Source organism: Diadema setosum, chromosome 22 (assembly GCF_964275005.1).
Source record: "Diadema setosum chromosome 22, eeDiaSeto1, whole genome shotgun sequence".
NCBI classification, from domain to species: domain Eukaryota; kingdom Metazoa; phylum Echinodermata; class Echinoidea; order Diadematoida; family Diadematidae; genus Diadema; species Diadema setosum.
Genome location: NC_092706.1, coordinates 471,151 through 493,225, shown reverse-complemented (window position 1 = coordinate 493,225; position 22,075 = coordinate 471,151). Strand labels below are relative to the sequence as shown.

At 37.2% G+C, this 22,075-nt stretch overlaps 2 protein-coding genes across 2 annotated transcripts; one reads left to right on the top strand and one right to left on the bottom strand.

Moving 5' to 3' along the window:
- The first annotated feature begins 870 nt into the window (after positions 1 to 870).
- LOC140245427 (cyclin N-terminal domain-containing protein 1-like) lies at positions 871 to 14,450 on the top strand. Its single transcript, XM_072325007.1, has 8 exons — positions 871 to 996; positions 3,859 to 4,056; positions 5,167 to 5,242; positions 8,067 to 8,265; positions 9,566 to 9,728; positions 11,200 to 11,344; positions 12,388 to 12,484; positions 13,791 to 14,450. Exons 2-8 carry the CDS (start codon positions 3,882 to 3,884, stop codon positions 13,878 to 13,880), a joined length of 945 nt encoding a protein of 314 aa, XP_072181108.1. The 5' UTR covers positions 871 to 996; positions 3,859 to 3,881; the 3' UTR covers positions 13,881 to 14,450.
- Positions 14,451 to 18,276: 3,826 nt separating this feature from the next.
- On the bottom strand, positions 18,277 to 19,512 carry LOC140245532 (growth hormone secretagogue receptor type 1-like). The gene has a single exon (XM_072325096.1). It carries the CDS (start codon positions 19,510 to 19,512, stop codon positions 18,277 to 18,279), a length of 1,236 nt encoding a protein of 411 aa, XP_072181197.1.
- Between the last annotated feature and the right edge of the window lie 2,563 nt (positions 19,513 to 22,075).

Genomic DNA, 22,075 nt, shown 5'->3' with positions numbered 1-22,075 from the left:
TCATTTTTTCATCATTAGTTTATAAGAGAATGCACACACAGGATTTCAACTTTTGGCGGCAACTTTGGCAATCATTTTTGTGGCCATCTTGAATATCTCAAATCTTTCAAAGGTCAAACGTCAGACTTTTCGGTCATACTAGTACATGTACTGAATATCTCGATGATGCAGGAGTTGCATCATCAAGACTCGGATTCAGCATTCTCCAAATAGGGTAACACCATCAAAAACATTGGGCGGACTGTATTCAATTCAATTCAATTTATTTAACATCTCTTTAAAAAACACCTAAAAATATGCACAGAACATAAAAACAGAAATATACACAAAACAAAACACTGAAGCAGTACAAGGACAGTGACAGTAAAATATAAACACAGTAAAAACAGCAGCAGATGTGAGGGAATGACAAAGACCATTGGCCTGTCAAAGGTCAAAAACATTGGGCGGACTAATAGTATATAAAATACGGTTAAGTCATAAATCTGATTTCCGCTGCATCCGCACCAGACCAATAGTAGGCTTCCGACTCTATGGAAGAGTAATCTTTTATACAAGAACATACGTCAGCACTACGGATTGTACCTAGGGCACTGCAGCAAGTTCAACCGTGCACTGGACCTAAATTATAGTCCGCCCTCTATAGTTAAAAAATGTTGCTGTAGTAGAGTTACGGCCTACCCAGGGAGGTCAGTGACCGTACAACGTAGAAGCGCCTACGTACAAGTGGTAAATAGGTAACACTTTCTTTTGGCCTAAAAGTTGGAGCTTCAAAAAGCGCATTACGGTACGGTGATTTGGATCATGCGTGATTTCCTTTATATTTTGTGGATCATCGATAGTCATAGCCCTTGCAGTTCACAAAATTAAGTACGAAACTGCGTGTTTCTTCATTTCTTTCACGACATGACCTGACACACGAAGAAGGTCCGAACCGAGCACAACTTGAAAGCTTGTGCGGGGTCTACTCTCGTCAAGATCGAATTTAAAGCCCAGGTAACTCTTGATCTTGAGGTTCAAATGTACTTACGTAGGCCTACGTGTATTGTGTTTCTTCTACTAGCTGCATTAATTGAGTTCTACAATTAGAATCCGGTCTAACAGTTACAACTAACTGTCGGTGTTACAGGTAGAGGTCTAGCTTGATGAGGATAAAGCAAAGGCACGTGAAGAGAGTGGATTGATACGGGATTTGTAGCCCGACCAGACGCCGTGCACTAGCGCTAGCACAGCGACTTACACGTGTGTACAGCGACAGGCTTGTTGCGTCTATATGTATGTATGTCACGTTCTAATCCAATGGCAATAATGCCAATAATGGGAAAACCCACACAAGCTTAATTGATAACAATCTCTCTCTCTCGGCCTCGGGTCACTCACGTAACTTTCTCCCTATCATTTCTTGCTGTCACCTGATCAGGCCAGAGAAAGGGGCCTGTTCACATTTTTTTTTTCCTGTAGGCAACCCTACACTACAGTCCCGAAATAAAGGCACAATGATTGTAACTAACTTATCAGATGGTCTAGACGGTCTAGTTGTCTACATGCTTCTGTCATCCTTTTCTAAATTACTTGAGAAGGTGGTTTATAATCGTTTAATGAAATTTGTAAACGAATGTGATATTTGAGCTGATAATCAATTCGGGTTCCGGAAAAAACATGCAACCACCCATGCTATATTACTACTGGTTGAGAAAGTTGTAAGACTCTAAGAGCTATAGACACAAAGTCGCATACAGTCGGTCTGTTTCTGGACTACTCCAAGGCCTTTGACACAATAGATCACGAAATTCTTTTGTATAAACTAAATCATTACGGTATTCGTGGAAAGGCCTTGGAGTGGTTCAGAAGTTACTATATCTTACCGGTCGAACTCAATTTGTTTCCGTAAATAATCATGAATCTGATATAAACTCGATTTGTTGTGGTGTTCCACAGGGCTCCCTCTTAGGTCCTCTTTTATTCATTTTATACATCAATGACTTCCGGAACTCATCCTCTCTGCTGTCTTTTCTTCTGTTCGCAGATGATACAAGTCTCTTTTATTCTCACTCAGATCCTTATGTTTTGCTCGATTCTTTGAATAATGAACTTAAGTTGGTGTTTGAGTGGATTCAGGCAAATAAATTGTCACTTAACATAAATAAGACCAATTATATGGTTTTCAGTAACACAATAAAATCTCTTCCAGGTTTAGTTTTAATGAACGGTTTACAGTTAAATCAAATAGATTCAACAAAATTTTTAGGTATTTATATTGACAGTAACCTTTCATGGAAGGTACATGTTGATTATTTATGTAAATTGTTGTGCAAGAATGTTGGAATTATTCACAAACTGAAATATCTCTTCCCAAAGCCAATATTGCATTCTCTTTATACAACTTTATTATTACCTTACTTGAATTACGGAATATTAGCGTTGGGGAATTGCTTAAAGACTAAAATTGATTCGTTATTTCTGGTTCAGAAAAAGGCCTTGCGGATTATAAATCGAGCACAATTTTTTGATCACACTGACGAATTGTTTGTTTCAAGTAAATTGTTAAAAATTTCTGATTTGTATTTATATCATGTTGGAATTTTCATGTATAAGTTGAATACTGGTGACCTTCCTAGTATATTTTCCTCAATGTTTGTGAAAAACAGTGATATTCATACTTACCCTACAAGACACAGTGAATCCTATCATTTTTCCCCTGTTCGTACAGTTTTAGCCCTTAAGACAATTACATCGACCGGCCCTTCTTTCTGGAATGAGTTAGATTCGGTTCGGTTGCACTCAAGTTCTTTAAGCTCCTTTAAGAAAAATCTCAAAGCCAATTTTCTAAAATTCTATGTTTAATTATTTTGCCGTAATCACTTGAATTTTTTTTTTTGTTTTTGTTTTTGCATATACTCAAATGATGCCTCGCTCGGATGACTTCATTAGTTTGATCAACTTGCTACTTTTCTTAGCATTTATACCATAAGTTAATCATAAACATTATATACTATACCTTGTACATCCCGTAAACATTGTAATATTCTCAATATTTTGAATTTTGCATGTTACGTCACTTCTGACATTGATATACTGTATTAAAACCTATGTTATATTTTTGGAGCCCACATCCTACAAGCTTTGCTTTTTAGTGGGTTCCTCATATTACACGCCAATTATATGTCCTTATACATTTGTGCATTATTGGTTCAAACTGACCATAGTGTGTAAAACATTTCTGCTTCAAATCAAATGGAATATAAAACTTGTATGAAATGTGGAATATGGAACATGAATTAAAAAAAAAAATAGTGAAGGTGCTTTCTTGGTCTATTTTGTCAGTTACTGGCTCCAAATCTGCATCATTCCATACATAGATGTAGATCCTATTCTATTCCTAGTCCCCTATTTTGGTATCTGCAAGATCTCTTCTTACATTACAAACAATTCTAAATTTTGATAAGGTGTCACAATACTCTGTAGAGATGTCATCAGTAATTGTAGCCATCTTGATATTTTTACACATGTTTAAAATCATTTAGAACCATGATTCGGCCGAGCAAAGTTATGCAGGGATTAGTCTAATTTGTTTTATCACGAGAACTAACGTTACTAAGCACTCATCAACATATTTTTACTGAGTGCCATGCCATATGGACGTAGATAATCTAGTGTATCAATCAATCATGTTGTAATGTATCTCACGTTTATCTGAAATTGCTGCTACTATGCTAGGCACCTGAATCAATGAATGGAGTAATTACTAAATCAGATAAAATTAACAGCCAACACTTGCTTGAAGTTTAAATATAGAGAAGAGTATGCATAAATTCAGAGTGAATTTTGTTTGTGATTTGTTTTCATTGCATGTATCAGAGAAGATCACCTAAAGTCCTAACATGGCATGCTCTCAGATTTTCGGAACACCACCAGAACCTGTCTTTAACATGAAAGGTTGCTGCTTATCAGTGGGTCTCCTGGAAGAACTGCTAATCACACAAGCTTCTTCCAACGAAGCAAACATTCAAAATGTCTCTGCACATTATGGTGTCTTCAGGTGTGGGCAGTTGGCAGGTAAGCATTGACTTGAGTGGACAGGTTTAATGTACAATGCTCTGTAACAGAAGTGTAGGTAAACAGTAGCTTTTTTTAATGCTGTAAATCCTCTATTTACCCGTAACAAGTTAGCTATCAGATATGTAAGGAAAGAGTTATTTACCATCTTATGTCCAATGGTTCCCAGGGAGATTATTATTCAAGACCCACTACTCACGATTTTGTGAAGCTTGTTTTACAGTCCTAGGTAGATTACTGAACATGTTACAAGGGGTCATTATAAGGCACTGCAAAGGTTTGCATGTAGATTTGTATCATGCATGAATAAAAGGGGGAGGGCTTATGTAGACTTAAGTGTAGCCACCCAGAGAGTCAAATTGTTGTGACCTAAATTATGAAGTAAATAAAAGAAACAAAAGCTGATACATTATAAGATTCTTTTCTCAATCAAAGGCGATATCTGGAACAGAAACAGAGGGAGTTATAAATATTTTGTAGGTGATACACAAGCTGCCTTTTTTCACCCATTTACTTTCTAAAATGAAGTTTTGGGTGGGGGGGGATCAATAAAAATTATTATGTAGAACCATTTGGGAGAAATTTAGATTCAATCACATTACCACTCTCATAAAATTGTGTTACCTGTGATCTTTTCATCTTCTCTGTCCAGTTGAGCAGTGGTTTTATGCCTTCCATTTTCTTCATTTTCTGTTCAAACACTTTACTGAGAGAGGATCATGCTAGATGACTGTGTGACATGAACCACAAATTATTTCACATCTACAGTAGATGGTTGTGACTATTTTTTCAGACATTTTCATATGAAGGTGGAACACTTTATTCTGATCAGTCTGCAGAGATGCATGTCAGTACGAAATGTACAGGATTTCTATCAGTACAAGTTATAGCAAAACAGGTCATAAAATGGCTGGGATGGATGGTGGCTCAGAGTATTTATCCTGCAGTTGTTGTTATTGATGTGATTTTTTTTTTGTGGTCATTTCTATAAGATATGTTGAAGAGTAGGATCAGGATGGGGAATAAAGTGTTCACTGTATGCCATGTTATTCTTTCTTTTTCATTTTCCATGTTTGATGCATGTTGATATAAATGATATCTCATTTTCAGAGTGCATCTTCATCATATGTGAGAGATTTAAACAACCACATGAGACAAGATACATTGCAGTGGAGTTATTTGACAGGTATTTATCTTCTTTTAAAACCTCACTTGTAACTCTTTCCTGCCTTGCTAAACCTTGAGAACATGTCATCAATGAAAATGTTGTAGGGCTCTATTAAATGTAAAAGGTTCTTTTAAAAGGAAAAAGATCAACCTTAACATCTTGGTTTGAAAACAGGAGTGACAGATTGGAAAAAAATGGAATAATTCTCACTAAAATTACAAATAGGTTAATCGAAGTAGCCTTCTTGATCAGTTGAATATTACTGTCACTTTGCTTACTAGTGCTCAATGAACTCAAACAGTTAGGTGGAAAGAACAGATGATTGACTTGGATCTAAAGTAATGTCTCCTAAGCATCTCATTTTGAGTCAGTAGCAAAAAGAGATCAACAATTAATTGTCCCCACCGAACGAGTTCGAGCAGGGGACTATGAAACGGGCTCCGTACGTGTGTGTGTCTGTGCGTCCGTCCGTCCGTCGGTCCGTGCGTCCGTCCGTGTGTGCGTCCGTGTGTGATCAAAATGTTCAATTTGCTACTTCTCTGTCATTTATGAGCCAATTTTGATTCTTTTTGCTTTATATGATAGCACTACATGGCAGCTTCAAAACTTCTACACAGAATTTCAGTTGTGACCTTTGACCTTGACCTTTGACCTATATTGTACATTTTGCTACAAAATGCTACTCCTTCGCCATTTCTAACCCGATTTCGATTCCGTTTGCTTTATGTGATGGCACTAGGTGAGGGCTTCAAAAATTCTACACAGAATTTTGACCTTTGACTTCTTTGACCTTTGACTTCTTTGACCTTTGACCTTGATTTTTGACCTATATTGTATATTTTGCTACAAAATGCTACTCCTTCGCCATTTCTAACCCGATTTCGATTCCGTTTGCTTTATGTGATAGCACTAGGTGAGGGCTTCAAAACTTCTACACAGAATTTTGACCTTTGTCTTCTTTGACCTTTGACCTTGATTTTTGACCTATATTGTGCATTTTGCTACAAAATGCTACTCCTTCGCCATTTCTAACCCGATTTCGATTCCGTTTGCTTTATGTGATAGCACTAGGTGAGGGCTTCAAAACTTCTACACAGAATTTTGACCTTTGTCTTCTTTGACCTTTGACCTTGATTTTTGACCTATATTGTACATTGGCTACAAAATGCTACTCCTTCGCCATTTCTAACCCAATTTCGATTCCATTCGCTTTATGTGATGGCACTAGGTGAGGGCTTCAAAACTTTTACACAGAATTTTGACCTTTGACATCTTTGACCTTTGACCTTGATTTTTTACCTATATTGCACATTTTGTTACAAAATGCTACTTCCGGCGGGGACATATATTACGCACCGCGTAATATTACTTTTCCTTGTTAAGATGGCATTAAAGCTACATGCGTCTGTATTACAGAGAATAAACCTTTCACAAGCACAAATGTTGACTTGCTATATGACTGTGTGCACCTAACTAACATATGGTCTCAAAATATTAATATGAAGTGAGCTCTCATTTCAAGGACACATGTTTGCGTGAGCGACGTTTGAGATGTGCTGATTATGTACTAGGTGTTTCAAAAAACATTTCCCACTTTTGATTCTTAATAATTCAAAAACTGTATCAGATAAAACTGTCATTAATATGAGTGATAGCTGAATAGTGTACACTTTTGTTGGAGGTGGTTTAAATATAAAAACATACATCACTTTCATGAAATCTATGATAAATTTCACAGTTAGGTTCCAGATTTTGCTCTATTTTCAACCCTCTGTACAAAACTTTCACTTTGCACAGGGGTCAATGGGTGTGTACGGGAGTGTGTGGTTAACACCCTGACAGTGGTCCTGAACAATGGCCAGGGTTTGAATGCTTCATTATTTATTCATGAGAAATTCCACTATCACAACTAGTCTTTATTCAGCCTCTGGCAGTATCTGTGTAAAGTCAAATGCCTGCCGATACTGTCGTTGAGTCGCAACAGTGCTCTCCCTACTTTTGAAAAATGAAATTACAATGAATACCTTCTGTTCTGTTGTAAACATAGTGACAGGAAGCAAATTAGAGTATACTCTTGTGTATATGGAACCTTATAAATCTACTGTGAAACAAATCATCCCAATGAAAAATGCTGCTGAACTCTTTACCAAAAATGATCTCTTTTTATTGAAAAAGCGACAACTTTGTCAGACTATTAGTAGACAGTTGTATTAAAATGAAGAACTTATAGATCATTTATGCTTATTTATATCCCAAATTTAGTGATATGTGAAGCAAAATTTGAAAATGATTGCCAGCTGGAATGAAATGTGGTGTTTGCAAGCACATGGAAACATGTGCTTACTTTTTCCATGTGCATTCATTTTACCCTTAACTGTGCATGAATTGAGACTAGCAGTGCCCAGGGCAATCCACATGAATTATTGATTAAGCATTCATGTGACTGGGAGCGCGAGACTGACGCCCATGGTTCAGGCATGTCCATTGTTCAGGGCCATTGTCAGCACACACTCACATACACATCATTGGTTCCTGTGCAAAGTTCAATTTTTGTACAGAGGGTTAAAATTTGACCAAAATCTGAAACCTTCAAAATCAATCTCAGATTTAATGAAACTGATTTATGCTTTCACATTCAAATCACCTCCAACAAAATTGTAGACTATTCAGCTATTACTCATATCAACGACAGTTTTATCGGATGAATAGTTTTTGTACCATTAATGATCAACGGGGGAAATGTTTTTTGAAACACCAAGTACAATAAAGGACCCTTGGCTACATGCTATGCCATAGCCAATGTCTCCCCTGTAATCCTAATCCACTGGTGATCTTTTCTTAGGTTTATGAGGGCATACATTCTCCAGCTGCGAGAAAAGTCATCCGAGGGCCTTCATGCTGTAAAAGGCAGAACACAGAAGAAGCATTCATCATCCAGGACAGATGAATGGAGAACATCTATCAGAAGGCTGTGTAAACAGACCCTGGTCTTTATGGTCTCCTGTGTTCAGATAGCATCAAAGCTGTGTTCACACTACAAGGTACATGTATCACTACAGTGACTAAGACCCCGTTTACAGTGCGGGGCTGGGCCATGGCTCGGCCACGGCCGAGTCGAGCCCTGGAGGTGGTCTCGGCCATGGCCGTGCCCGGCCATTTCTCAGTGTAAACGCAAATTGGGCCAAATGCGCGGCCAAATTTAGTCAGGCTTCCAGACCCTCTGCCCGTACTCTTTTGCTATTCAGGCTATTAACCCCCTCAACGTCGAAAACTTCTATAGTTTAAGGTGGTTTTGTCCTGCAAAGGATTTTTCCTTCGGCAAAGGCCTTTGCCCGAATGGTGACTTTGTCGCCACAGAATCCAGTTGGCAAAGGGTCTGAAAACCAGACTATACCAAATTGTGTTTGTTTACAAGCAGAGCGCCACTACGACAAAATATTGAAAGGTTTGAATTAAAAGCGCGGCCGAGCCTGGCAGTGTAAACGGACAAAATTGCGGGGCTCGGCCGCGGCTCAGCCGCAGCTCGGCCCAGCCCCGCACTGTAAATGGGGTCTAATTCAACTAGACACTATCTAATTGTTCTGCAGTGTGATGTATGCTATAGCTCATAGCTGCGATTCTGTTTGCACATCACTGTGTCGTGAAATGAGACTTGCCTCCCTGTTCATGTTTGAACAGAAGGATGTGTATGAGCACCAAGATAGGTTTTTATTTATTTATTTATTTATTTTTTTTTTTTTTGCATACATTACAATAGAAGGTGAATATATGACAGTACAGTTTCCCAGGTTAATTGTTGATACTCGTGCCATTTGAAAAGTTTGTAACATTTCTGATATTGCATGTACATGTAGTAGGATGTGGCTAAAAATTGCAGATAACTGCTGCATTTATTTTAGCAGTTTTAAAATGCAGTTTTTCTTTGCTGAAATTCTCTTTCATCCCATAAGGATTGATATCGTTTTGATACCTTATTACCAAGTTTGTGTATTTTGTTGTTTATTTCAGTGATATTGACAAAGCCTTATGCACTGGTGAAGTAGTAAAAATTAATCTTCATGTTGCTGAGAGTTTTGTCCTGAGCATATATAACCTGTCACCTCCAAGATAGGATAACTTTCCATTTTGCAGCTGATTGACAAATTGCCCTACATTGATGTAAATATTTACATCGATTTAGGGCAATTTGTCAATCAGTTGTAATGAAAACATCTCACGGAAGAATTTTGTGAATTTTAATAACTTTCCATATGTTTGAGTCATGTTGTATGTAGTTGCCAATGGGTTAACAATCAACCAACTTTATTCTGGATTGCTCACCTTGCCAATTCTTTGACACAGATTGTCTCATGTCGACATTGTGCAGAGATGCTACAGGAAAAGGGTCATCGCTACTCTACCAGCAAAGTGCTATCTTCTGAGATGGTTGTCCTAAAGACACTGGACTACAACCTCCATACTCCCAGTCCACTCAGCTATGTGGAGACTCTGCTAGAAATTATGGGTATGTCTACTAGGAGTAGTAGTAGGAACTATAGCAGTTGCTGTTTGTTTTCTGTTTTTTCTTTGTTTTGTTTTATTTTTTTGTTTATTTGTTTTGTTTTGTTTTTGCTGTGTGAGAGTTGATTTTAATGAAGCATATTGGAGCTTCTCATTGTGTTTTCCTATTAAAGGGAAGATAAACCCCAAGAGCAATGTGGATTGAGTGAAAGCAGCAACATTAGTAGAACACATCAGTGAAAGTTTGAAGAAAATCGGACAATCGATGCAAAAGTTATGAATTTTTAAAGTTTTGGTGTTGGAACCGCTGGACGAGGAGACTACCAGAGGATATGACGTATGAGTGGACAACAATACCAAGAAAATATAAAGAAAATTCTACAAAAATCCATTTTTCTTGAAAATTACAAATTCCATCAACTTGATATTGACATATGTTAGGGGTAGCAATTATTCCCCCTGCTTTCTGAAAGAGGTTGGTCCATTGCTCTTTCATAATTCTAGAAAAGTGAATTTTTGTTGAATTTCCTTTATATTTTCTTTGTATTGTTGTCCACTCATACGTCATATCCTCTAGTAGTCTCCTCATCCAGCGGTTTCAACACCAAAACTTTAAAAATTCATAACTTTTGCATCGATTGTCCGATTTTCCTCAAACTTTCACTGATGTGTTCTACTAATGTTGCTGCTTTCACTCAATCCACATTGCTTTTTGGGTTTACCTTCCCTTTAAAACAAATAGTGAAATGCCAGCACATTGATCAAATATCATAAAAGAACAAACAGAGCATATAAAAACATATTTCCATGCAGACATTGACTTATTTGTTCTTATTTTGCATCAATTCAAACTGTGCTGTCATTGACCTACAATCTTCTGCAAACAAACTGACCTAATTTAAAGGTTCTTTATTGTATTCGAGTCATTTGGACACCCTTTCATTATTAGATAAGTATTCGTACAAAAAAAAATAAGTATCGTAACAAGTCATTCCTTTCTGTGTTGAAGACAGAAAATAAGTAGTGAGGCTTTGCTACTCTAAGATTAGAATGATGGTTTTTTGACATTGTTCCAAGGTTTATATCTAAATGTCATTACTTTTGATTTGTGTGTAACATAGGACAGAAATGGCAAAATGGATTTTTGGCAACCATATCCTTCTAATGATAACAATACAGAATGTGACACCCGCTTAGAAAAAGTGACATACCAATACAGTGGCGGATCTATAATGGGGGCGCACCAGGCGTACCCTCTCCCCTTTATATTTTGTTAAAACAAAAAAAAAAATGAAATGAAACTCGAAAGTAGCACAGAAATATTTTTGCACCCCCCCCCCCCTTTATGGAATTCCTGGATCTGCCCCTGCAATATCACTTTATTTCAGGACTGTTTTGTAAATTTATACAGTGTTACACGTGGTCAAATCATTTTGCTTTCATCATCAGTTGTGAACACTCCCATTCAAACCCAGGTCATAATGATCCAGAATCCCAGGTGAAAGTACTTCATGAGACATGTTTGAAGATACTGGATGTGGTGTACATCAAGAGAAAACTGATGTACGGAAGACTGCTACGACTTGCTGTAGGAGATAGTCCAGTTAGTCAACGAACAAGGTATCACCATCTGTTGCTTTAAGCAGTGTGATCTTCTCTGGTTTTCATGAAGAGTCTGGACTGAAATCAAATATTTCTTTTTCTGTCAAAAGATTGAGCATTCTCTATTGTGGTTCTCATACTTTGTCATTTTGTTTGTGTTAAAAATATGTAAATAACATGTACAAATAGCATAAAGCAACCACTATTGTAAAAGTGGATATTTTCGCACAACTTATTTTTTGCGCTCAGCCGGGAAGGAAGAGTTTCACATGTTTTCAATTTTGCGGAATAAAGACATCAACTGCTTGAACAGATGGCAAGCACAAATATTCAAATGCTTCTATTTTTGCACTTGTTTCTGGTTGCGTGAAATAAGCAAAAATTTCAACACCGCAAAAATTTCCACTTTTACAGTAATCTAGGTTACTTTCCGTTGTTATTCTTGTGTGTAGATTAAATGAGTAACGTTGTAGTTTGCAAGAAAAACTGAACATTCCCATTTCATGTAATGAAAATATCTTTAGCATTGAGGGAACAGAAGAATTTCAGTCCATACTGTTGGTCATCACTACCTAACCTGGAAGTATTGTGAAGATTTTTGAATTTCACTCATTATAAATGGCAAGCCTGAAACTACTCAAAATTTTCTTGTTTTTAATGTTCTTGCATATCTTCTTTTTATCATATAAAACTCAGATATCAAGTAATTTGCCTATATAAAGAACATTTTATTTCTGCTACGCAATAAGTGCTTCTGTGCAATCATACTTCACTTTCATGTTTTCAATGTCCTTACAATGCTATTTCCCCTGATGATTACAACAGATGCATGAGCTTGTCACACCTGACTTTTTACAGGTGGAAAACTCAAATGTATCTTCAATGTATCGTTTTTTTTACCCCGTTTCACAAAATAACCACAAAATATCCCCTATGACATGCATTTTTATTGCAGCACTGTATTGACGTGATACATCTACTTGTTTAATGATATTATGTTTTGGAGACTGATATTGTAATAATTATTTACATCCTCATTTGACTCCCTTGTACCTTTGCAGGTCTAAATTTGCCATGGTGGAGAATGACCTTATGTTGCTTGCCACGGCGATCATTGGGGCTGCTTCTCACTTCGTTGACATGTCTGCTACTGCTACGGTATGAACTTCAAAGTTTCTGTAAAGGCTAATTTTTGTGTTATTGGTTTTGTCCTGAATATAAATGAACATAATGAAATTCTGTGTACTCAATCAGGCATAACAAACATCAAACACCAAACAAACAAACAAATACACTAGACACGCTGACACAAGAAAGGTAGAAAAACTATAATCTAAACCAGTCACAAATCAAGCTGATTGATTGGATCTGTTGTATTGTGTGTGTGTGTGTGTGAGGGGGGGGGGGGGAGTAGTATCACTACCCCTCCTAGCATTGATGCTGTACACCCCAGTGTTGTAGCAATATTCATTCACTTGCTCATCAGAGAGTCGTTGGTTTGAGCCCGCCACACACTAATACGACTCGCAACCATACGACTGACAGACTTTGGATCCGAAATAAATCACAGCCTCAGAATGAACAGGCATGTTTATTTCAGATCCAAAGTCTGCCAGTCATATAGTCGTGAGTCATATGGTATGCGGCAAGCTTTAGGTGAAGTAATCACAGTTGACAGCATTTTGAACCGGTACAGTTGGTGGGGATTAAATAAATTTGTGATAGAAATGTAGTAACTGTATGATTTACTATGAGTGAAGTTTGGATGTGTGTTTGTGATGGGAGAGACAAAAGGAATGTGTATATCAAGCCCACAAAATTTTAAATTTTGATGGCACACAAATAGATGTATTGGCTGAAAAAAAAAGAGGAAATGTTGAAATTCAGTTTTGATTTTAGATGTGGAGTTTGGCCACCAAATGATAACCTTTTTGTGAAATTTGGTGGCCCAACGTAAATTTTTAGTGGCCCTTGGGCCACCAGGCCACTGCTAACGTCATGCTCTGCATATACATTGTATTTATCTCTCTTTTGGAAGGAGGTATTTCTCTGAATTCATGAAATGCTGTTAGTGGTCAGTCCATCTCTTCTGTTATTGGTGTAGCTTTATAATACAGTGGTATTTCTAAGGGTGTGGGATTATATTAAATGAGTGATGATCTATTTTGTGTCAATAGAGGCTGCAATCAGAAACTCAAATGCCAATTGATTACCTTGACATTCAGATTAAGCTTGAATATGACCATTAAAGTTCACATTTTTGTTTAAATCATCTTCAACAAAGAATGACAGTTGGTTGGTGGAGAGCATTATAGGGGATGGACAGTGGAGGATGGATCAATCTTGTGAATTTCATTTGTACACTTTTCCATTGAGAATTTGTTTGTCTGCATTAAGAGGATGAACAACAACTCTGATTTGTCCAGTGAAGACGTGTCAAATTTTCTTGCATTGAACGCTGCAGGTTGTTGAACATCTTGCCAGGATAACAAAGATTCCCAGCGATGACATCACAGACTTCTCGTCCATCATCGTCGCTATTATATTAGACTGAACAGATCTGAGGTCGATTCCTGACAGGGCAGTCCAGCTCCAAGGGATCTAGACAACAGGTTGCACTAATGAATTCGTAAGATGTATTGTCGATTGGCCAAATTCATCTGAGAATTGCCTGCAAGGCAGGCATTTCAACTCTGCTGATAACAGTTTGTATGAGCAAATTATCCACTTATGTAAGCAGAGATGTAGATTCATGTCAACAGTGGTGTGCAGAAATCTGAACTCATTTTCAATGTAAGTTACTGACTATGTATCTATGCTGCTCCAGCCAGGATGTTGGCCACAGAGACAGTTTTCTAGACAGCTGCACATCCTCCTGGCCATCTGTAGGGAACATGCTTGATTCTTGATACTGAGGTGACAGGAAAACAAATGAAGTTGATGATAATGAAACATCATACAGAAGTCACAGCCAGACCATGGAGCTACTAGCTTCATGTAGCTCCATGATCAGACTTGGTGCAAGTTTGACCTGCGAGATAATCAGTTAAATTTGCTTTTTAGGGTAGATCTTTTGAAACTATCGTTCTAATTGTTCAGTTTTACAGTTGTATTCCATAACTGACGACACATTTGATTGAGGGTAAGATGACATTACACAGTGCACTCCTTCGTCAGACTCAAAACTGTGGTGTCACTTTCTATATCTTTGGTCATTGAAAAGATAACACAGCTCTGGTCAGGCTTACCTGAATACAGTGTATACCAGCACAAAAGATAATGCGTTCACTAGATATTTTCTGTAAAATCCTGTCAGCTTGTACCTAACGTATTGACAGTAGTACAGACAATGGCAAACTGAATTACACATCGCTCAACCTTATTTCCAGATTTTGCTTTGCATTGATATAGCTTGAAAATTAAAACACACAAATAGTTAAGATATGCACAATATGCTTTAATCCACAAAACAATTACAAGTGATATTTATTGACATAGATCAAATAAAACAAGAATCACGTGAAAGTGTTTACTGTGACAGTAGTTTGCTCAAATTAATATAATGTGGGAACTGGCACAGTAAAAATGACAATGATAAACAATGACTACACCAAAGTAAAGAGTTACTATGAAGGTGTGATGAATTTGCTGAACACTGATTTTGTGATTTTAATATAATTAGAAACGTTCAGTAAGTTTTCTAGTGATATTCAATATGTGCTCAGTTATTTCCAAAAACACACCATCAGTGAAGTAAACCAAGCTGGTGAGTGGATACAGACAGTTTTGAGACAATTTGCCTCAAAGCTAAGATTTAATGTAGTCTTTGTGCTCGGGAGATTATGCATGTTAACAGAAGATACTACTAAAAACATCACTGTTTCCGTGCTTCCTAAAATTGGACAAGTTTTCAATTCTGAAGTATGTCAAAGATTGTGAGACAGGATATCGATTGGAGATAGAATACCATACTTCTGATTCGTTAACCTGACATCAAATGTCCAATTTTTTTCAGCCAGATCAGTCTAATTTGCAATTCTAATTTGCAAAAACTAACCCATTGAATATAAATATATTAAACAAGTATTTATTTTCTGTAAAGAACACATGATTGCAAAATGGTTTACGGCAGGCCATCTGGTTATCTACAAACATGAATACAAAGATGTAAGATTAACACGATGACCATGTATGGTGCAATAATGAGATTCAAGAGCTGGAGAAAAAACTTCGAATCCATACTAGTCTGTTTTTGTTGTCATATGAAAAGAAAATGATGTTTTTATAAAAGTGACCTACTGAATGCAACACAAAGTGATAAGAAAACAAATACATGTACTCTCAACTGAATTAAACATCTCAAAAGACACTGTACCTTCAGTCTTTTGTGCAAAGTGAGGCTGAGTTGTAGTATGTGTTATTCTACTTGGTATATTTATATGCTGTAAAATAGAAAGATGTTTATATCACTGTGATATGATAGTTTTACCTTCAGAAGTAGGCACAAAGATGTCAAATAACAAACTACAATGAAACAAAGAATTTGAATGACGTGATATTCTGTAGTATAGATAATACATCAGTGTATTTTATGTCTTAAAACATGTCTCAGTCCAAAGGAATCAGAGCCATACTCAGAGAGTCTGTAGAAAGTCTGGAGTTGCAGATTATAAAACAAACTCTTTGACGTTCCTTCTTGTGATACTTTTAGTGCATCCTACATTATGCAAGCAGCTGTAGAGGTGGTTGAAGCAAATTTAAGTTCAATTCAATTCAATTTTATTTTCATTTCCATTAAATAAACAGGGAAAGTTATATTGAATGCATTAACAGAACATATACAGTGTATGTAATAACAGAACATATTTGTAAAGCTGTGGCTGTGTTTGTGATAATTACAAATGGCCACTGGGCACATTCAAAGGTCCATTTCATGATGCTTTATGGACAAGATAATACATTCTCATTTTCTGCCTTTCAACAATTTGTCTATTTATGTGTGAAAATTTTGCGAGACACCCTATTTTCTCACTGTGCAAAAAAAACAAAGAAGATAAACACATGAATATGTACAAATTAGATTACATAAAGTATACAATGTAAGCAGTGCAATCACGTTACTCATTAGGTTATTCTAAACAGTGCAGTAATACATTACGCTCTTCATCTTCAAGTGAAAGTACATTATACTGAACTTGATATTGTGCTCACGTTTATTTCAAGTACAGTAGACCCCCGTTATAACCAAGTCTTCGGGACAGGCAATTTTCTTTCATTGAATCTTAATTTCGTTATATAGCCAAATTAATAATAGAGTTTATAAAAAATCATTTTGGGACTTAAATTTTTACTTCGTTGTAATGAAATGTCGGTATTACTGTGTTCGTTGTAACGGGAGTGCACTGTAGTACAATTAGCTGTCTGAAGGGTTATCAAACTACCTCAGAGCAAGCAGTGCATGAGGTAGTATGTTCAGTTATTCCATTAACAGTATCTTACCATTTTACACCATTACATGGATACAAGTATTTTGTGTATAGGCATATCTATTATGTAATGGTACTCAGTGGAAGCAAGGAAATCAGGATTATTTACTTTGCTCTTTCTTGACATTTCTATGAAACTTAAGTCCTGAAGCTTTTGGCAAGATGTCTTGACAACCATTCACAAAAAAAAAAGAAGAAATATATATTTTAAAAAGTTGCAAGTAGAAAACAAAAGATGTCTGTTTTTAATTTTAACCTACTGGCGGCTGTAAATAACCTTATAACAATGAAATTGTGTAGACTTTAGTTTATGAAAAGTTTGCAACATTGATATTTTCTGACAGATTGACTAACATTTCCTCGATGGAACGTAGAAAAAGAAATTCCTGCTTTAGGCCTACTAGTATCTATCTTTGTATAGCATGGTGTTAAAATGGGGCAGTGTTTTTTTTATTTTTAACAAAGTAATTATTTTGACTAGACATGACAAAGTGCACACTGCTTTCAAGGTTGTTAACCATAAGTCTTTTTAAGTGCAATCAGAAAACGTTAAAAGAAATGTAAACTCTTTATGTATGTTATAGATTTCATCTCAAACAAGAAGTCTATCTGTACAAGTATAAATACAAGAGTATCAAACAGTGTATCTGCAAGTTGTTGTTTTTTTTCTCAGTGTTATGTATTTGCCTTCTTTGGGCTCTCCTAACAAAGACCAAAGAAACGATGAACTGAAATATTTCGTTCGATGATCGTCTACAACCATTTTTTTTTCAAGCTTTCCTAATTTGCTTGAATGTAACGCAGATAGCAAAGATCAGTGGTATTTTTTTATTCATGATTGCTTTATGGACAAAAATAGTCTATTTCAGAAACTGAGCAGCAGTTTTGATCTCTTCATATCATGAGGAGCGCTTATCATTTTTAGTTTTCCTGTGGGACTTCTGTAATGTGATTTCGTTATAACGTTTCGTTACAGTACCGCTTGCTGAAATAAAACTTGACTCCGATTAACAGCTTTCCATTTCTATTTAGTCATGATTTACAGCCGTAATTCATATCAGACAGTTTAAAGTGAATTCAAAACATACTGAAACCTATACGCGAAGTACCTACCAATATCCATGCATTGTATGTGTTGGAAATAATGAGCATTAGATCTGCAACGCGAACTCTAAGACGACGCTATTTAAGCAGTGAATGACCTTGTGCACATGCGCGAGGCAGCTGTTTCCATTGTCCAACCCGGGAGACTGCGTCGTCTTAGCGTTCGCGTTGCAGATGTAAAGCTCGCTGATATTAATGTATCTTTGGTATTGTGGAGAAGAGTAAGTGAGATTGTGCATACTATTATTGAAGAAATGAATGTGCATGTAAGTGGAAAAAGAAGAAGAGAAAAAAATCTTGTGAGAAAGATGAAAGAAATTAGGAAAGAGGACCACAGGCTATACATTACCTTTAAGCAAGTTATTTGACAAGTGAGGATTTTGTGCTTTTCGTGTTGGGAATGTCATCCTTATGTGCAAATACCGATGATGACTCATTCTGAATGCGAAAACCTTTGATCAAGTTCTTCAAGGCGGCCCGGAATTGGGGATGACATGCGGCGTAGATAATTGGGTTCACACAAGAATTGGCGTAAGCAATGACAATGAAAAGAATATGTAGGGGACCGTTGAGGTATGCAAAGGATATAAAGCCAGCATTGAGGCCGAAGTAGAATATTTGGTTCGGTCCCCAACAGATGATGTAGACGATGATGACGATCAACATCATTTTGATGACGCGGTTCCTGGCAGCGAGATGGACCGACCCGCCCGTGGTGCTGGAGGACGTGTCCCCGCTGAACCGCCTGGACTGCTGGTAGAGAGCTCTCGCGATGAGGAGCTGAGTAACGAGCATGCACGTCGTCGGGAGGACTAGGCGGCAAACGAAGATGAAGCTTCCCATCACGAGCTGGGAGGAGCTCGAGGCGTGTTGAATGACACACGAGCGGGATTCCACGTTTACCGTGACGACAAACAACCCTTGACAAGACATACAGGCTGCACATATCCAGATTAACACGATACAAGCATTGACCTTACCTGTGCTTACCAATCGTTTGAATATCAGTGGGAAAGTAATAGCAAAGAAGCGATCGAAAGAGATAGCGACAAGCGTGTAAATAGAAGCAGTGATTGAAGACCACAGCAATAGCCTGCCGTATATGATCTTGCAGTAAAGGTAGGCCCAGAAGGTGTTTGGAACTCTAGCGACAAATGGGCGTGGCAGTACGGACAAGGAGGTGATGGCGTCTGCAGTGGCCAGAGCCCCGATGAGGATGTCGGTAGAACGATTCAGGCCCCTTCTCTGGGAAATGACCACGATGACCAGGGTATTACCGACCACGCCTATAATCGCCGTCACCATTTGTGCCTTTGTCACCAGAGTCCAAGGAATTGGGTGCCACGCCCAGTCGGGTCCGTCGAAGCGAGGCGTTGTCCCCAATTCCGTGCCAGCAGAGACAGTGGACGCATACACATCAGATGTATAATCTGTTGTGAAGTTGAAGGGCGTCGTTGGTGTTTTGGGCGTGGTGTAGCCATGGCTCGTTGTGGATGACATAAGTGGCACCACGGTCTTCGATGCATCAACGAAACATTTCGGCGCGGTGAGAAAAGCCAGGAAGATAGTGGCAGAGATGAAGAGTAGTTTTGGCATTGTTGCGGGAGGTTTACCGTAAACGAAGCTTTTCCCTGGTTAAGTCAACAATGTTATCAAACCACTGCTTAATATGATATTACCTCAAGTCTTCATTCAACACAGAATTCACTGTGACGCATGCAATGTCACGGAATTAAAACAGTGTCACATGATTTTGAAACTTTTGCTTGAAAAAGTATATGACCACGATGTTAGAAATCAAGCAGTAATATCCATAACAGTTGCATCAACTGTTATAAAATCAATACTTTCAGTTTCCTAAGTCGTCAATAACCTTAGCCAATTCACTGTCGGAATGTTTCGAAATTTCGTCAGCCATCACTAGGTTACGCCGACATTTAAGACAATGAGAGAGTTTGTAGCATATTGAAATCGCTAAACACCAAAATGTTTGTAATGCAATGAACAATAGTAAAGACAATACTTTTCATGCTTTAATTTCAAATCAACTAACACACTGCTTCTTTTTTTCATCTTCATCTAACCCCGCTTGCGATGCGAAGTTTGATAACATACAGTCGTGTACTCATAACCAATATAATCTTATTTCATTTCTGATAAAAATGTAAATTTGGCTGCATTCTATTAGGCGAAAAGAAGTTTTTGTGTGGTAAGTTGTATTCCAACTAGAGGACTGAAAAGAAAAAAAAAATAATGTTAAAACCTTGTGAACCTCTTCTTGCGCCCTTTGTTTGCGTCGCACTGCTGAAAATGACTATTTTCTCTCCAAGATCATTTAACAAGATATCAATTAAGGGCGTAGACGTCAATAGCGAACGATCCATTGTACTGATTACATTTCGAATTGAGTAGATAAGTGAATTACATGGTTGAAGTGTGAAAATATGCGGGAGTCAAATGAAGTACTGTCTTGCTAAATCTATACAAACAAATGAGAAGGGTTTGATCGCAAACGGATTAATCCCCATTTTACACATTTTAATGTAAATTCCTCAGAGCAGAACAAAATTAAAAAATCCCGTGATACCTCACATATTACATAACAAGAAATATTTGTGGAGTTACAATAAATAATCATATTTTCTTATCATTCCCTTTCTTTCTTAGGGAGCTGTAATATATTGCAAATATTTCAAATTCACAAAAACAGAGTAAACTCGTTTTGCAATCAAAATAAATGGTTCACATATTAACCAGTGTAGAATGAACAAAAACTTGGGAAAGCATGAGAGTTTGCCATCCGGCAAATCTATCAAATTAGCAATTAAATAGTAGTGCCATTCAAAACGATGTGCACAAAAAGCTAGGAAATCTATTTCTCTTGAAGTTGTAAAGAAACAGCATTCAAATAAAAGTCTCTTAGTAAATGATAATTATCAATAGTTTTCGAATAACAGTCAAAATCTGGACGCTGTCGAAGGTAATAACAGTAACGATAAAGTTCGAATTTTTATTCTTAGCACGTCAGAATTTTTTCCCAGTTTGTAATTATGGCTTTCACAGATGGCTTTATCACTCAATAAAGACTGAGAATATTGTGTTCCAATGAATTTTGAATATTCGACGAAGACTTCGTTATTAATTTCCAGTGGAGCTGATTATTTTTTAAGTTTTTTTTTTTTTATTTTTATCTATTTATTTATTCTCCACTCATGGGACGGATAGCCCTGGTCAGCTAAGAGCTGTTTTTCACAGGGGTCCGACAAGTTCAATTTTTTTTTTTTTTTTTTGCTTCAAAGTGAACTATGTTTGTTTATTATTTAATAAATTCTTGTGACTAAGTTCTATGTTATCCCCCCCCCCAAAAAAAGGATGTCTTTTCCCTACCAATTTGAAAAACAAAAAACAACAGCGTTTTCATTACAAAACCCTAGTGATAAATAGTTATGTCGGACGATTTTTGTTTTCTCCAAAATTTGAGACAGCCTTGAAAATGCATATTCGAAAAAACAACAACCACCACCACCCATGAGGTATGCAATAAATGATATGCTTATAGCGGGGGTGCTGTAACACTGAGTACATGTATGATGGATTCTAGAATTATACCCTGTCTTCCTTTCCACCCTTATACATATTATTTTAAGCAATTACAAAACTAACAGTCGAATCACTGTAACTTATAAATAAGAACTTGCAAGACCATTAAAGGTATCACGGAACGAAATGGAAGCGGCTTAGGATATTATCGTATGTTTACATCAAGTATGAAACTTTGTCAGTTTAATATTGGAAAACAGTTTTGATGCTATTGTACATGGTCAGGGATGATGCGAATACTAATGACATTCTTAATTTCTAATCAACCATGCGTTTCGAATAAGAACACCGGCTGGCAGTCCGGTAGTTATTTTTTAAAGGTTACCTCTTTGCGAGAGGCTAGACAACGTCATGGAGATATATATCGAAAATTAAATGTACGGTTACGCCATGAACACTCATCATAAATACCCCCATTCCACAGAGATTTGTTCTCATCGGTCACTCATCGGAAGCGAAGTTTGTTGCTTTCAGCCACCCACCGAAGTGTACCGGATCGCAGTCTGATGAATCCGACTTCGTTGATCGACTATCGGGTGAGTGTCAGACATGCCGCGCG

Coding starts and splice junctions, on each gene's coding strand:
- LOC140245532 (XM_072325096.1), bottom strand. CDS start 19,512: ATGCCAAAACTACTCTTCATCTCTGCCACTATCTTCCTGGCTTTTCTC.
- LOC140245427 (XM_072325007.1), top strand. CDS start 3,882: ATGGCATGCTCTCAGATTTTCGGAACACCACCAGAACCTGTCTTTAAC. Junction 9,729..11,199: donor GACTCTGCTAGAAATTATGG/GTATGTCTACTA, acceptor ATTCAAACCCAG/GTCATAATGATCCAGAATCC. Junction 12,485..13,790: donor ACATGTCTGCTACTGCTACG/GTATGAACTTCA, acceptor TGAACGCTGCAG/GTTGTTGAACATCTTGCCAG.